At 36.6% G+C, this 14468-nt stretch overlaps 1 protein-coding gene across 5 annotated transcripts in view; it reads right to left on the reverse strand.

Annotated features, from left to right (window-relative positions):
* Positions 1 to 14468, reverse strand: part of NOL4 (nucleolar protein 4) — a 187369-nt gene that overhangs the window by 35199 nt on the left and 137702 nt on the right. For 3 of the 5 annotated variants that reach the window (XM_062488738.1, XM_062488730.1, XM_062488746.1), the window contains 2 exons: positions 11411 to 11590; positions 10479 to 10670 (listed from right to left, as the gene is read on the reverse strand). In XM_062488738.1, the coding sequence (XP_062344722.1) occupies positions 10479 to 10670; positions 11411 to 11590 (372 nt within the window). The remainder of the gene's footprint in view (positions 1 to 10478; positions 10671 to 11410; positions 11591 to 14468) is intronic. The other 2 variants (XM_062488763.1, XM_062488754.1) reach the window with 1 other exon arrangement.

Below are 14468 nucleotides of genomic sequence, written 5' to 3' on the forward strand. Positions count from 1 at the left end.
ACTCACTGTTGGCTGCATGGAAGTCCCACTGTGGTCCTGTAACAGTGATGTTCACACAATCATATTCTTGAAAAATGCAGAGCAAACATCTGTTTAATTCCTCCAGCTCAGTTTTTTAGCTAAACCTGTAACTATGCCTACACATCAGTGGATTTTTGGAAGGTGATATATGAGCCAAATAACCCCTAATGTTCTTACCAAAAAGTAAATTGAGCACCAGTTCTCCCAGATTGTTTATTTATGGGAGAGAATAATTCTATTGAAGTGTTTTAGAAAACAAAACATAAAGTGTTATAATAAAAATCAAGCAGTTATCTTTTCTCTGAAAAGGATTTTAGTGGTCATGTGCTCACTGTTGAAATATTGAACTCAAGTTAGCACCTGCTAGAAAGAGGAAATCTCTGGGTGCTGGAGTACATTCCTCTTGAAATATGTGTTAACCCATAATTTCTTGCAATCATCACTGCAGCTGGCTGTTGATATGTTCATGTCAAGAACTACCTAGAGTGAACCTTAGGGAAAAATGTGATTAATACACCTGGGAAGTAAAGTACTATAACAAAGCACAGGAGAAAAATCATCTCCTCAGTGTTCAGGCTCTATCAACAGAGCTGTAGTATGGCATTGGCTGAGAAGATGAACACAGTCCTCTGTCACTAGGAGCAGAGCTGTTAAAAAGGAGATTTTCTGCTTCACAAAATTCCATATCTGTAAAGTGTCAAAAGGATCAATCTTGAAAAGCCTTGCCTAAGAGGAAAAATTACTTTGAAATAACCACTTCAAAAAAATTGTTTTTAAATAAACTGGATTAATATCTTCATCTTCTAAGATCAGAAGCCCCTTTCTGGCTTAACTCAGCTTCCTTTTCCTCTCTACTTCTGATTATTCATGATCTCTGTCATAACTACAGCTGTAAAACCAATTCTATAAGAAGCTCAAAGATTCCTGTTGGGTTCTGAACATCCCTCAATTCCCAAGCTGAGGGTGAGATTTAAAGGCCTTGGAAAACGTGGCAGAAGGGATATTGTTCAGTTTTGCAGAAGGGAGCCTGCAAATCTCAGCCAAAAGGACATTTTGCAGGTTCCCTGGCTGCCCTCTGCAGAGCTGAGAGCTGAGTGCTGGTTCCTACATGTTTGGAACTACAGCAGGAAATGTGGGAGCCAAGTAGAACTTTTTCCAAGGACTCCCAGGCTGCCCCTACAGTCCTGGGATCCACAACCTGCCCACTGAACTAGCAGAAAACCTGGTTTTATTTTATGTCAAAATAAAAAATCCTTGACAAACTAACATTTCTTAAAGGGAAAGGAAGAAAAAAAGGCATTACCACAAAATTCTCAACCAGCTTTAGCTGTTTTAGAGTGTGCCTAATATTGTTTGAGGCATAACCTTCACAGCCCCAGTCTGGTATTCTGTCACTTCACAGTGATGTAAAGCAGGAAATAACTATACTGGAACTACCTACGTGTAAAACAAAAGAAAAGAAGAAATCCTGTAAACTTAATCTACCAAAAGTAGCAAATCACAAGGCAGGATAACATTTTTGCCATTTTGAATCAAGGACAGATATTAAAAACACATGTGAAAATTTTATAGCAACTCTCAGGTGAAGAGATGGATAAAACTTAGAAGGAATCTGGTGAACAGTGTAATACAGACCTTCTGAGTAGGCTGCATGTCCATAACACAAAAGCAGTACACAGAACTGCTTTGTATTTACTTGGAAACAGGATACTGCTCATGACTGCACTAAAGCAGGAGTCACATTTTGAACACACATCCGGTTTTGGTTTTTTACATCTCCTCAGCTGACACACAACTGACATCCAGCCTCTAACACGACTTAGCTGAAGAGCATTTTGATAAATGATGTAAGGAAAACCTGCTAGATTGCATGTGCACAGGGATGCCTTTGCTTATAACTTCTGAAATGACTAACATTTCGCAAGTGGTTGGAATTCCCTCAGTAACCCATGGGAGATGACCGACCACCTTCAGTCCTCTCATATTTGAAACTATTTTGAGACCACCACAGAGCCTGTAGATGACAACAATGCAACATGCACACTTAATCACCTTATTGAATATGCACTTTTTCATGCTTTTATGAGAAATAATTTTTTGTTCCAATTGGTTTGAACTTTTTATACATTCCTCCCTTTTTCTCTTGCTGAAGAGTTTATTTGATAGATATAGTTTTGCAAGCTGCCAAATGGAAAATCAAATTAATGAACACTTCTTTCTAGTCTAATAGGTGCTGTTTTGCCTTAAAGTATGTTAAACCTAATGAAGACCCTTTCATGACTTTGATGCTCCTTAGATCTGGGTATTAACAATCAAAGCATCTTACAAGCCTTTCTGGAGTTAGAGAATAGTCCTGCAAGGTTGCTGATTTTCAGTAATTGAAATCAGAAATCCTTGGCCCACTTCATCTAGAAATTAGCTCTCTTGGTGTAATCTCTGACTCTTTAAAAAAGGAGAGACTAGCATGTTCAATATGCTGTAAAATACATATTTTCACTATATCAACTGTATGCAGCATCATCAAGTCTGCTGTTTAAAGTGACGTATTTTGCATTATCTTCATGTGAAACACCAAATACCTTTTCTGGCATAGTCACATAATCGTGTATTTCTACACAGACTCTAAAAAAAACTTCTATGTTTTAATTTCTTACATACATTTTTGGCATAAATTTACCCAATATTGATATACTAGAGAACTGATTATATTTCAGTGTAAACCACTAGGAGCAGTATATTCACTAAAAAGAATTTTGTTATTTACTGTGCATGCTGTCCACCCGTGGTTAGAGATCCATTGTCTCTAAAGTTACTACCTTGGCATGTTTTTTGAGATCCAGTATAAATAAAAGTCAAAGTTGTCATACAAAAGTTTGGTCTACATAATTTTACATGTTACATCCATGTGGCTCTGCTCTGAAAAAACACAGCTATCTGTTTAGTCAGATAATGGGCACACATGATGTACACCTTCTGAAATGCCAAACTCATAAGCTGATGTGTGCATAAATACTACCTTCTAGTTTAGGCAAATTAACACCAAAAATTACATCTTTTAATATAAGACAGTTGCAAACACATAAACAGGCAAGTTACTTCATTTTTTTCATGGACACCCTAGTATAAATCATAGAATCACAGAATCATTTAGGTTGGAAAAGACCTGTAACATCATTGAGTCCGACCATTAAAACAGCACTCCCAGCTCCACCACTAAACCATGTCCCCAGGTGCTGCATCTACACTTCCTTAAACCTCCACAGCTTCCCTGGACAGTCTGTTCCAATGCTCCACCTATGGATGAAGAAAATTTTTCCTAATAGCTAGTGTAAATCTGCCCTGGCACAAGTTGAGGCCATTTCCCCTACTCTATTGCTTGCTACTTGGGACATTAATATAAATGTGAGAATGAGGAAGTATTTTAACTATTACTCAAACTTGGGGGGGGGGGGGGAGAAATGGTTTAAACTTTTCCAAAGTGATTTGGCATCCAAAATTGAAGATGAATGCCTAAGATGCCTCACTGACAGTAGCTGATTTTTTCCAAAGGTACCACTAAAGACTTCTTTGCATATTGGGCTCCCAAAAACTAGATAGTCCCTAGTATTCTGCATCTGAGATTTTTCCTCAGCTATTGCAAGGCCATTTTAAATTATTTTAAGACCATAGCAAGATCAAAATTAAATACTGCAAATATGCCACAACTTTTTCATAATAAATTATTAAGATCTAACACAATGCTGTAAAATGCCCAATATATTTGTAACAGTGTGCAATATCTAAATAGCACTTTTTCATAGAAAACATGCAAAATATATTACAAGAGAGGGAATACACGATCTCCAATTAAGAGTTTTTAATCAGAAAGTGCAGTGAAATGTGTAGCAGAACTGTCCTACATGGCACAATAGCAAAAGACTCAGAAACCATTCTACAGAGTATTTTTGAATTTAAATGAAGGACATTACTGCACTTTATTGGATATACTTTTATAGTGGTCACAAACTGGAAGAGGGTAGATTAAGATCAGATATTGGGAAGCAATTCCTTACTGTGAGGGTGGTGAGGCACTGAATTGGGTTGCCTAGAAGAGCTGTGGATGTTCTATTCCTGGAAGTGTTCAAGGCCAGGCTGGGTGGGGCTTTGAGCCACCTCCTCTAGTGAAAGGTGCCCCTGCCCATGGAAGAGGGCTTGCAACTAGATGAATTTTAAGGTCACTTCCAACCCAAACCATTTTGTAATTCTATGATTCTATGAATTGTTAGAACAGAATAATGGAATATGAACAACAGGACTGGCATTTTAATGCTTGCAGCACTGCATTTCTGTCTGGGGCTTAAGATATTTTGCTCAGTCTTAAAGTTTTGTGATAAATACCCAATTGTAACATCTGCTAAAGGATTCAACCAGATAACTAGAAATATTTTCTTAAATGCAGAAGAGACTTTTTGAAACATCTAGTGATGTTCAAATCACTTTTTACATTTTCAGCTTTGAAATACATTGAATTGAAACATTGTGCATTGCACCTTGATTATGATGGCACCTAAATAAATCCATGTATATCTTCATGTATCCATATTCCTGTCTAAAAGCAAAGCAAATTCATCATTCTAATCAACCACCATGTTTCTGTTGCTGCTGCTATGCCTACGTATGGGACCAAGTCCTGTTCTCTTTATTTCAGTAAGCAATTTCAGCAGAGCTAGTGGAGACTTTCAATTACTTATGCGAACAACAGCAAGAATATCTATCTGACTTTATTTACATAAAAATGAAGTATTTTTTCTGAAGTAGTCACCCAGGCTTCTTTTTTGCTTAATTGTTGACTCATGAGACAGCTGGGGATGAACCTCTATGGACTGGTTCATCTAAGTGCTTCATTGACTGCCAGGGGAGCCAAAGTCACCTAATTTCTCTAAAAAAATTAGGCAGAATTATCTCTACCCAAGAGTTATCCAGTATTTGTTAATACCCAGTGTTTGGCGGTGACAGAGAACTCCAGAAATCATCATGCTGACCAAATTCCTTCAGGGAGGATTGTATTGAACACTGATAGCACTTTACTAGAAAAACTCCAGAGGACTTAGGAAAATTGAGTATGATTTAACATTATCTACTCGAATAGCAAATAGTAGTTTACTATTACCTAAAATAATACTGAATAGACTTCCTATCCTTAAACCTTTGGCACAAGCCAATTATTCAAGTAACATTGCAGTAAGAGCTCTCAATCTAAGTCACAATCACAGTATCAAAAACCACTGAAATATTTACTATTTTTTTCCTGATTTCAAGCTTACAGGTAAACAGAATGAACATTCTTTTAACCTATTCTTTGTTTTTTTCAATAAGAAGGGGATTTTGTTCAACATCAGAATTTACTGCCATTTCAGAGGGGATTACTTTTATTCTAATTTCAACAAAAAATTGAAACAAATGTCAAAATTGCATTCCTATATTTTCCTCTCTCACAGGATGTAGAAGACTAAGTCCTATCGGTTGGTAGGTAATTTAAACTTTTAGTTTTAATTCTTTTTCCAATACAATGCCTGTTTTAAAGCTAACTTCTTCACATTTTACAAGGCTAATGGAAGAAGTGTTACTTCTTCCACTGCTCACTTTTCCAAAATTGCCTATCCTTTGAAAACTCATTTAAAAAGCAAAAGCAATCTGAGGAAAATTTAGGAGGAAGTTATTAAAAATCACAGAAATACTTAACCACATTTAACTGTTCTGTGGTAAAAAAAAAAAGAACAACCTATCTAAGAGACTTAGAAAAACTGCTTCTATAATTTTTTTCAAGACTATATGGGAAAAGTCAAAGTTTATCAGAGAGTAGCTTTGGCCTTTCTGAATCAAGTCGCCCATCAGACTTAAGTTAACCACTATCCAAAAAAGGGCAAGATGCTTAGAAAGGGAAGCGTCCAACTGACAGAGTTTGGGGTATAATACAAAGCAACAACTCTATTACTATTTGTAGATCTTGATGTAACTGTTTTTGTAATAATTTTCTTAATGCTTCCTAGCTTGGTAATCAATTCGATATGCATCCCTGAATCCACAGATCCTCATTTTCCTGAAAATGCTTATGACCTTTCCACACATAAAAGCCTGGAGGACTAAAAACCCACGTGACTGCAAGGGCAGCTGGACTTTTAGCACTAAATTCAGTAAATATTGAAAGATTCCTCTTTCTAAAACTTAAAAGCAGGACCTAGACACCTATCCCAAGTAACTTTAATGAGGCAGATTTCAGAAAAAATCCCCCTTCTGGAAACCCAATCCCAATACAGGCACATGACAAGCCATGAGACACATTCAAAACACCTTGATCAACATGAGCACAGTTGCAAATTGTTAAAACACCTTCCTCAGCCAACTGGCACAACTAAGTGACAGCAGCAGTGAAAGATACAGAGCTTAGTTATTTGTTCTTGAGGTTGGCAATAGGACAGAAGGAGCTGGGATGAACAACTAAATCAGGAACTGTGTGACTCTTCTCCAAATTTGTCTTTTTAAAATGAAAAGCCTTTAAGACTAGCCTTTTCTCTCCAACACAGAAGACTTTGCTCTTTGATACTGTTTGTATTATTGTATTACAGTAGTATTTAGGAGGGTTTCCTTTCGCCAAAAAAAAAAAAAAAATCACTTAGTGAATGAGATTTTTAAATTTTGCTCTTGAATTGGGATGCTCACAGAAAAAATGGCACATCTGTGAAAAAGATACTGTAAGATGCAATTTCATATTGAATGCAGTGAGACTGATCATAGGAGATTGTGAAGACGGGAGGAAGCAGAGAGTAGTAAGAAAATGTAACTATTAAGAACTATTAAGACAATTAAACCTCATCTGATCATTTCTAGCATCTAAAGTTTTCTGGACTTTAACTAAATAAATACATACTATATATCTCCAGCATCCGTCTACTCTTTTTTAATGGGCAGTTCCCTATCACAGATGCTGGGACAAGTCTAAATAAAGGATTTGAAAACCATTAGTGAAACAGGTCATCTGACTATTTCAGGGAGAAAATTCCTCTTGCATTGCTTATAGAGGCCATAAAACACCTAACATATATACAGGAATTCTCAGTGATGTAGTCCTTAAAAATAAGGAAGGAATTTTTCTTTTGATTTTGGGCTAATTAAGAGGGAAAAAAAATAATTTCTTTAAGAATATAAAAATCTTTTACATTCTCAAATCAATATAGCACAATGCAGGGCAGAAGCACAGCCTAGAAATCCCATCCAAAAGCCAGTGATTTAGGTATTTGACAGACCTCCCTCCCAATGAAAGATTCCGAGCAAGATCATAGAATTTAGTAAGAGAACATTCTCTACAGTCCATTAGCAAAAGACAATGGGAGGAGAAAAAAAAAATCTTATGACTCATGAGAAAAACTTGAGTGCCTTATTGAGCCACTTGTGTCAGAATGAAAACTGCACAACTACAAGCTGCACAGGCAAATGGGCAGAGCATTTCCAGCGTAGAAAGGGAGCTTTTTCAAAGGCATATTTGTAACAAGAAGCTATGCAAGCTGCCTCGGAGCCCACAGACAACTATCTGTCACAAGTAGAAGCAGAATAACTATAAGTGATCGCTTAAACATAATAATACTAAGAATCATGTTAATTAACAGTATGAACACTCATACTCACACAGCCTTTTTTATTGCCTCAAAGCTAGAACTGGCCTGTTATACACTAAGAACTGTCATTGGGATTACAGATGGCAAATAACAGACAGAATCAGGCTCCAGGCATGCTTTTCATCTTCACCATGCAGTTTTACACTAATTTAACATAGTGTTTACATTTTCCCTTCACTTTACAGTATAACGCTGTAGATAGCTGCACAGTTCCACACACAGTCTGAACTGTCATATGCCATAAAAGAGAATATTCTCTTTTTCTCTTGCAACCAGATGCTCAAAATACAGCATTTTGAACCTGAACAAATATTAAAAACTTGCATTTAACATGCGTATAGCAAAAGACATCTCCTGTGGAGGCTATTATCTGACACCTATTTAATGTAACAATGGTAATGATGCTGCTGCTGAACAGATCATAATTGTGGTTTGCTGTATTTGAGGGTAGCCCCTTATTCAAAACAACACCATCATGAACAACACCCTTCATGATTGCTTTGAACAAATATTATTATCCAGAAAAGGTGATTCTTCTCCATCACCAAAATGGTAAGGTAATTTAAAAAAATCAAGTAGTCAAATGCTTCTGTCCATGGTAGCATTTTAAAATATGCCTATAATCAAGAGATGATGATACAGTAACTTAGAAATAAAAAAAAATAATAATTTAAAAACCCAAAAAGATTCACACTAAATGTCAGAATTAGTCAAGGCATATGCATGAAATGCTACTTATTCTCTTAGGAAGATGATGGGAGCTCCTCCAGAGACTTTGGATAGTCTTTGGCTTGTATTCCTACCTGCAAACAGGGACACAGGAGAGATATGCCTTCAGGCCCAACAGGGCTGCAGTCTTTGGCATGAGTTCCAGTGCCTTGTCACTTCCACTCATGGGCAAAAAGTCAATCTTTTAGAGGGCAATTTGTTTGTTTAAAAACAAATAAAGCCCATCATAAACTGTCATGAAACATTATAAAACCAGGAAATCTTTCTGAACTATAAAGAGTGCCTATTTGGATCCTATTCCTGGTAATCTCTGCTCTTTTACCCCCTCCCAGGAATAAATTTGATCCCGCAACCTTTATTCATACTAAAGTAACATTTACAAATGTGCACTGAAGTCAAGCCAGGCAAGCTCTTACTGGTTGTAGCCCCTTGTTCACATGGCTAACCAGTTGCACAAGTCTTTCAGATAACAAAAATGAGCCAGTTTACATAACTGGTCTTCAGTATAAATAATGATACTAATAAGGCCATAAACTGGAACAGTGGGACTTTCTAGCATTGGCTAATTTTGTAAGTATTTTCAATTGAAAGTACAGCAAAATAAATTATTTGGTTTCATGAAAGCTGAACTTGATGGATTATTGTCAGACAGAGTGAGTAGATGCAATTTAATGCTCCTTAGTATATTGTAGGAAATATTTATTTTATATTTGTCCTTTCTTTTTGTTTTGGAGAACTAAACCATCTGCCACGTACACCACCACTCAATCTTTGGCACTTCTGTCTGTACAGATGTCCTTTATTCACCTTTCTTCATCTGAGCTTCCATTGTTCAGAAACAGTGTTATCACAATGCTTCAAATAATAAAACCATGCAGTTTATTAGAATCCCAAACACACACAAAAATTTAGTTTCTGTCTTTGCCTTATATGTTATTAAATAGTGGCCTTACCCTACAAATAAGCCTGACATTTTGTTTTTTTAACTGTCAGCTACCATCTTAAACAACATATGGGACTCATAAATATTCTGCAAAAACTGCAGGAAAGAGAAAGACAGAGAGAAAGAGAAAAACAGTAAAATGCAATAATCTCCAATAATTTGTAACGTAATCAATGGGTTTGCAGATGATTCATTTAAGGAAATGGTATGTTTAATCAGTAATGATACCTATTTGTAACAGTGAGGTGTTTTGGTTGTCATCTAAAGACCAGAGATAGCTAAGACATTAAATACAAGGTGTGTAGCTATCTAGTTTCTTCTGACTTTCCTCCTTTTTGGAAATGCAAATATTTTCTAGAGATAATGAAACTGCCAATTTGTGAGAAGATTTTATTTATCCATTTTTCTGCTACTGAGTAATATTAAAATAACAATGTCTGAAAACCCTGTGAGTTGTATACCATGATAATCTTCATGAGTTTTTGTTCAATTATAACTACTAAACCATTGGGATGCCCAGGTTTTAAGTTTTATGTCTGTGTTTTCAAACATTAAACAAGTTTTGCACACCTATATATCAACTGAAAGATTTCAAGGAGTAACTTGCACTGATAACTAATTGGCTAAGGCGTACAAGAAAACACCCAAAACCAAAGCCATTGCCACTATGATGCTACTACACTGGCCATTTTCTTGAGTGTAGCCTTTCTCTAGCAGGATCAGTTTTACAGATCTCTCTGGAATCTAGTTAGCAGAGGCATTTTAGAGAAAAATCCATCTTACAGCAAGACTTTTCCAGGCAACTTAAAATTTAACATAACTTAAAGTAAGAAATAAGTCACTATATAGTCCGTAGTTCAGTTTCCCTCCTTATGCCTTGCTTTGTTCTTCCTTTTCTGTTGATCTATATTAGTTCATTTTGTGAACTCTAGTGTCTTATAGCACTTTTAAATCAAGGGGAATAAATTCAGGAAGAATGAAAGAGGGGAAAAAGAAATCTCTGACCTGGAATTACCAAAAAAAAATTAAACAAACAAAAAAATAAAGACGCTAAGATGAAAACAAAATAGTGCCATGGATTTACATATGGGGTTTTGATGGAAACTAGGGCTGGGTTTTAAGTCAAAACTCACCATCTCAAAACCACTTCTTTTCATCCGCCTGCAGGACTTGAGGTAAGTACGTATGCGTTTTCTGGCACGCTCTTGATACTCAGGGAATTGTCGCCTGCATGAGTCAATGATAGCCTGGATCTTTTCTTTGGGCTGCTTAGAGATTGGGACCATTCGGTCCAAGTTTTCATCTACAAACAGCCTGACAAACATCTGTTGGCAAGAGGGAGACAGAGGAGATGGGTTTGGAGGGCAGCTCTCTTCTCTTCCTAGCTTCCTGGCTTGATTACTGATAGGAAGACATTTTTTTTCTATCCACTGAAGAGCTTTGTAACGGGAAGCCAGAAATATAAAGCAAACAGTTCTTTAAAGGGTTATTTGGGGTGGGGGTGGGTTGGGTTTAAAAAAATAGACAAGAAAAGAATAGTCTATAGGATACAGAACTTGTGAGATAAACCAGAACAGATTGTGAAAATAAGCACTACTTAAGTTTCATTATTAACAATAAGCTGTGATTGCTAATCATTTTATTGAACTGACTCACATTTTTTCTTTGTTTGAACAATTGCTTGTGTTTTCATGCATAATTATATACATTGGGAAATCAATAGAGAACAGCTGACCACCAGAATGGTCTCCTGACAAAACTAGCTACAACCTCTTTCCATTCAGTGGGTGAACATGCACATCCACACAGCCACACACACAGTTACACATGCACACATACAGAACAAAGCTTTGTTTTCCTCACTGATAAAGATGGCTCTCTGCCTCAAAATTCTAAATGAAACACAGTAAATCTGTTTTCTGTTGGCAAGAGTTTAATGTGCATTAAAATAATGATTGAAATAAGTCCCGCAAATTAATGTGCCTTTAATATTGTCAAACTCACCCAAAAACACCAATGCAAAAGAAATAGAAGAAGTAAACAAGGTGAGTTCAAGAGGGCTTACGTTAAAAGCTTTCAGTCGCTCAGCTTCTACCCCATCTGATTCATTAACCTTCTCAGGATCTTCTTGCTCATCATGGTCATCCTCATCCTCATCTCCTCGATTCAGAGACAGATCTTCAGCACCTCTGCCTACACTCTCATTCTTGCCAGAGTCATAGCTTGAATAGCTATGTGCAGGGGACTGAAAATAGAGAAAAAGAATATGCTTGTAAAAACTCTCAGTGAAAATAAGGTCTCATTTATTAAAAATGCTTGGTAAATATTTCAAGAATTCCATTAATTCTTTTTATACTTTGTTCAACACAAAGTGCCCCTAATCTTTTCAAGAGTAAACAATGCACACTTATATTAATTTCAGTGCTTTAAAAAATGTGACCAACTGCAAATTCAGTAAATCTATTAACAAAATAATTACCTATGAGTACAGTTAACATGAAATCTTTGCCGTACAGCCTTGTGTAAGTACTACCGACAGAAGTTTCTTATAAATACTAACTACTTTGTATTAATCAAGATGTAAATAAGGGATAGCTGATTTGAACAAAACTCTAAAGAATTAAAATTTAAGCATTTCAAGGCAAAGAAAATTCAAGTAGGAAACACTGGTATTCATCCAATGAATATTAAATATTATCAAGAAATGCAAAAATTTATCCAAAGTAGGGAGATGATTATGTTCTAGTTTCACTTGCAAAACCCCAGAATGAATTAGAGATGTGTAGGTTTACATTGTGAATGCTCTCTGAGAATCATGCAGCAAAACCATTTTCCCTTTGAAAATCAGTATTCAGAACATTCACCTGAGCAGAAATTCATTTTGTTGGATAAAACAGATGACCATCTCAATACAGTGTATCCACTTATAGGACCAAAAAAATTTCCAATTACCAAAAGTTAATACAGCTCATTTTTCCTTGCAATATCAAGTCCTCAGTTAACTGTTCCCACTGCATACACTTCAAACTGCAGAGCATAAAAAGGCATCAGTAACAGAAAGCCTTCCAAAAGTTAACGCTCTACAACATAAAACCTAAAGATCAAACCTGTTCCCCAGCCACACAAAAATATCAGACAATATCTCCACCAGAGCCATCAGATTCACATTTAGGTCAATCAGAACAAAATTTTATTTCTATGTTGCAATACTGTAATATTTCACTATTTTTCTCTCTTGCTTCAAAGCATTCTGTAGTCTGAATCAGGTGCTACATGACAAATTTCACACATTTTTTTTAGATGCCTCCTCCCTTAATGTCACCAGAAGTCAGGAGCATAATTCCTCAAACAGAAATACATTTCAAATGGCATGCCTTGAACCACATCCTGAGCTTCCTAAAATTGTCTTTATTTCAGGGTATTTCACCAGGCACAGAATGAATCTGGATGGTGAGGTAGAAGGGAAAGAGAAACAAAACCATTCATTCATAAGGTATATTTTTTGCTTTTTATTTTTACTTCAGCCTCTTTTTTCCCCCCTTTTCCTGTTTTCATTTCCATCTTACTTTGGTCCTCTGTACACCATCAGTTTTAGAGTAATTTGCCTTGCCTTAACAGCACTGATATTCCAAGCCTTCCTTTTGTATATATCCTCTCCAGATTACATTCTCAGAGTACCAATCCCCTGGAGTTCCAGTTTTTAATCCCTAATGCTCCTAATATCAGAATTTGCAGTCTCTCTCATCCCCTGAGTCTCTGCACTCTCTAGACCACTCTTCATTCCCTAGACCATTATAGCAGATGTAGGAAGAGTGAGAAAACATCAGAACAAAACAGAAGACCCAGCCTCTGGATAAAAACAGCTTAAACAAGTAGCAAGCTCAACATCCCCTCTTCTGGGGCAGGAAATCAGCCAGGGTTCACGACAGCACATGTTAGATGGCATGGGAAGATAAGGCTTGCACAAGCAGCAAAAATAAAACTCCAATTTTTGATACACTGATAGCTTGTCTTGTGAAGATGGTGAGTATCTGCATTGCTGCCCAGTCAGATAAGTTCAGGCTCCATCCTAAAGGAGGTGACGGCTGTATCTTATCAGAGTGTCCAGCATATGTAAGCAAAAATGTTTAATCTGGCCAATGGCTACCAGAAGGCCAACAGGTGCAGCCTGGTAGCCTGTTACAAAGGAAGGAGTGATTTCCCTTAAACCTGAAGAGATTCTCAGAATAGGCTTTTTTAAAAAGAAAGTTACAATGAATAAATTGCTACTTTTGTACAGTGCTGCGCAGTAGAAGATCTGACCTATGCTGCAAGACTTGTTCTTCTGTAGTTCTTTGTTTCACTCGTCACTACAGCTATACAGCATGCAGAAGGCTTTGAGATAATCAAAAACCCATTTCATGTGCTAGGCACCACATAAAGCATAGAAGCTGCTGCCCTAAAGAAACCTACTTGACTGCATCCTTGTTGTGCAGACACTTGATTTCGCATGTGTCATTTCATCAGACTAAATCCAATTAGACTACCCATGTGCACAAAGTTAAACAGATGCAAAACTGATTTCAGTATGTACATATGTTTCGGCTGGATGCCAAGATCTTAAATTATGCACCAGGGCTGAGATTTCCTTTTGTGAAGGAAACAAATTCAGGCCAAAATGGCCTTAGTATGTCTCTCAAAAATGCTGCATTTGGGGTGGTTTTTGGGATTTTGGTTCAGTTTTGTTCTGTTTTGTCTGTTTTTTAAAGAAAGCATGGCATAGAGAGCCTTGTCCAACATTTTCTCTGAAGCTTTTATTTAAACAACAACTTCAGCATCTTAAATGAACTGTGGAGAATAGCAGTCTGAGAAAGTTGCATGGCAGGAATCCATATTTATTCACTGTGAATTTGAAGACTATGTACAGTACCAGGAAAAAGAGGTGTTTTTCTCTTAGACGTTTCATTAGCAAGGTAAGGAAGAAAAAAGCTCACTTTGAGTTTGCAAAATCTCAGTTAAGAACAAAATTTCTACCTTTCTATATTTCTACACAGATTAATATTGATTCAGAGAAGGAAGAGACATCTCTCACTCGTGTTGACCCTGCAGCTGTGCAAAAGCCAATAAGGATTTATTTCCTTTTG

Source organism: Cinclus cinclus, chromosome 1, assembly GCF_963662255.1.
Source record: "Cinclus cinclus chromosome 1, bCinCin1.1, whole genome shotgun sequence".
Taxonomy (NCBI): domain Eukaryota; kingdom Metazoa; phylum Chordata; class Aves; order Passeriformes; family Cinclidae; genus Cinclus; species Cinclus cinclus.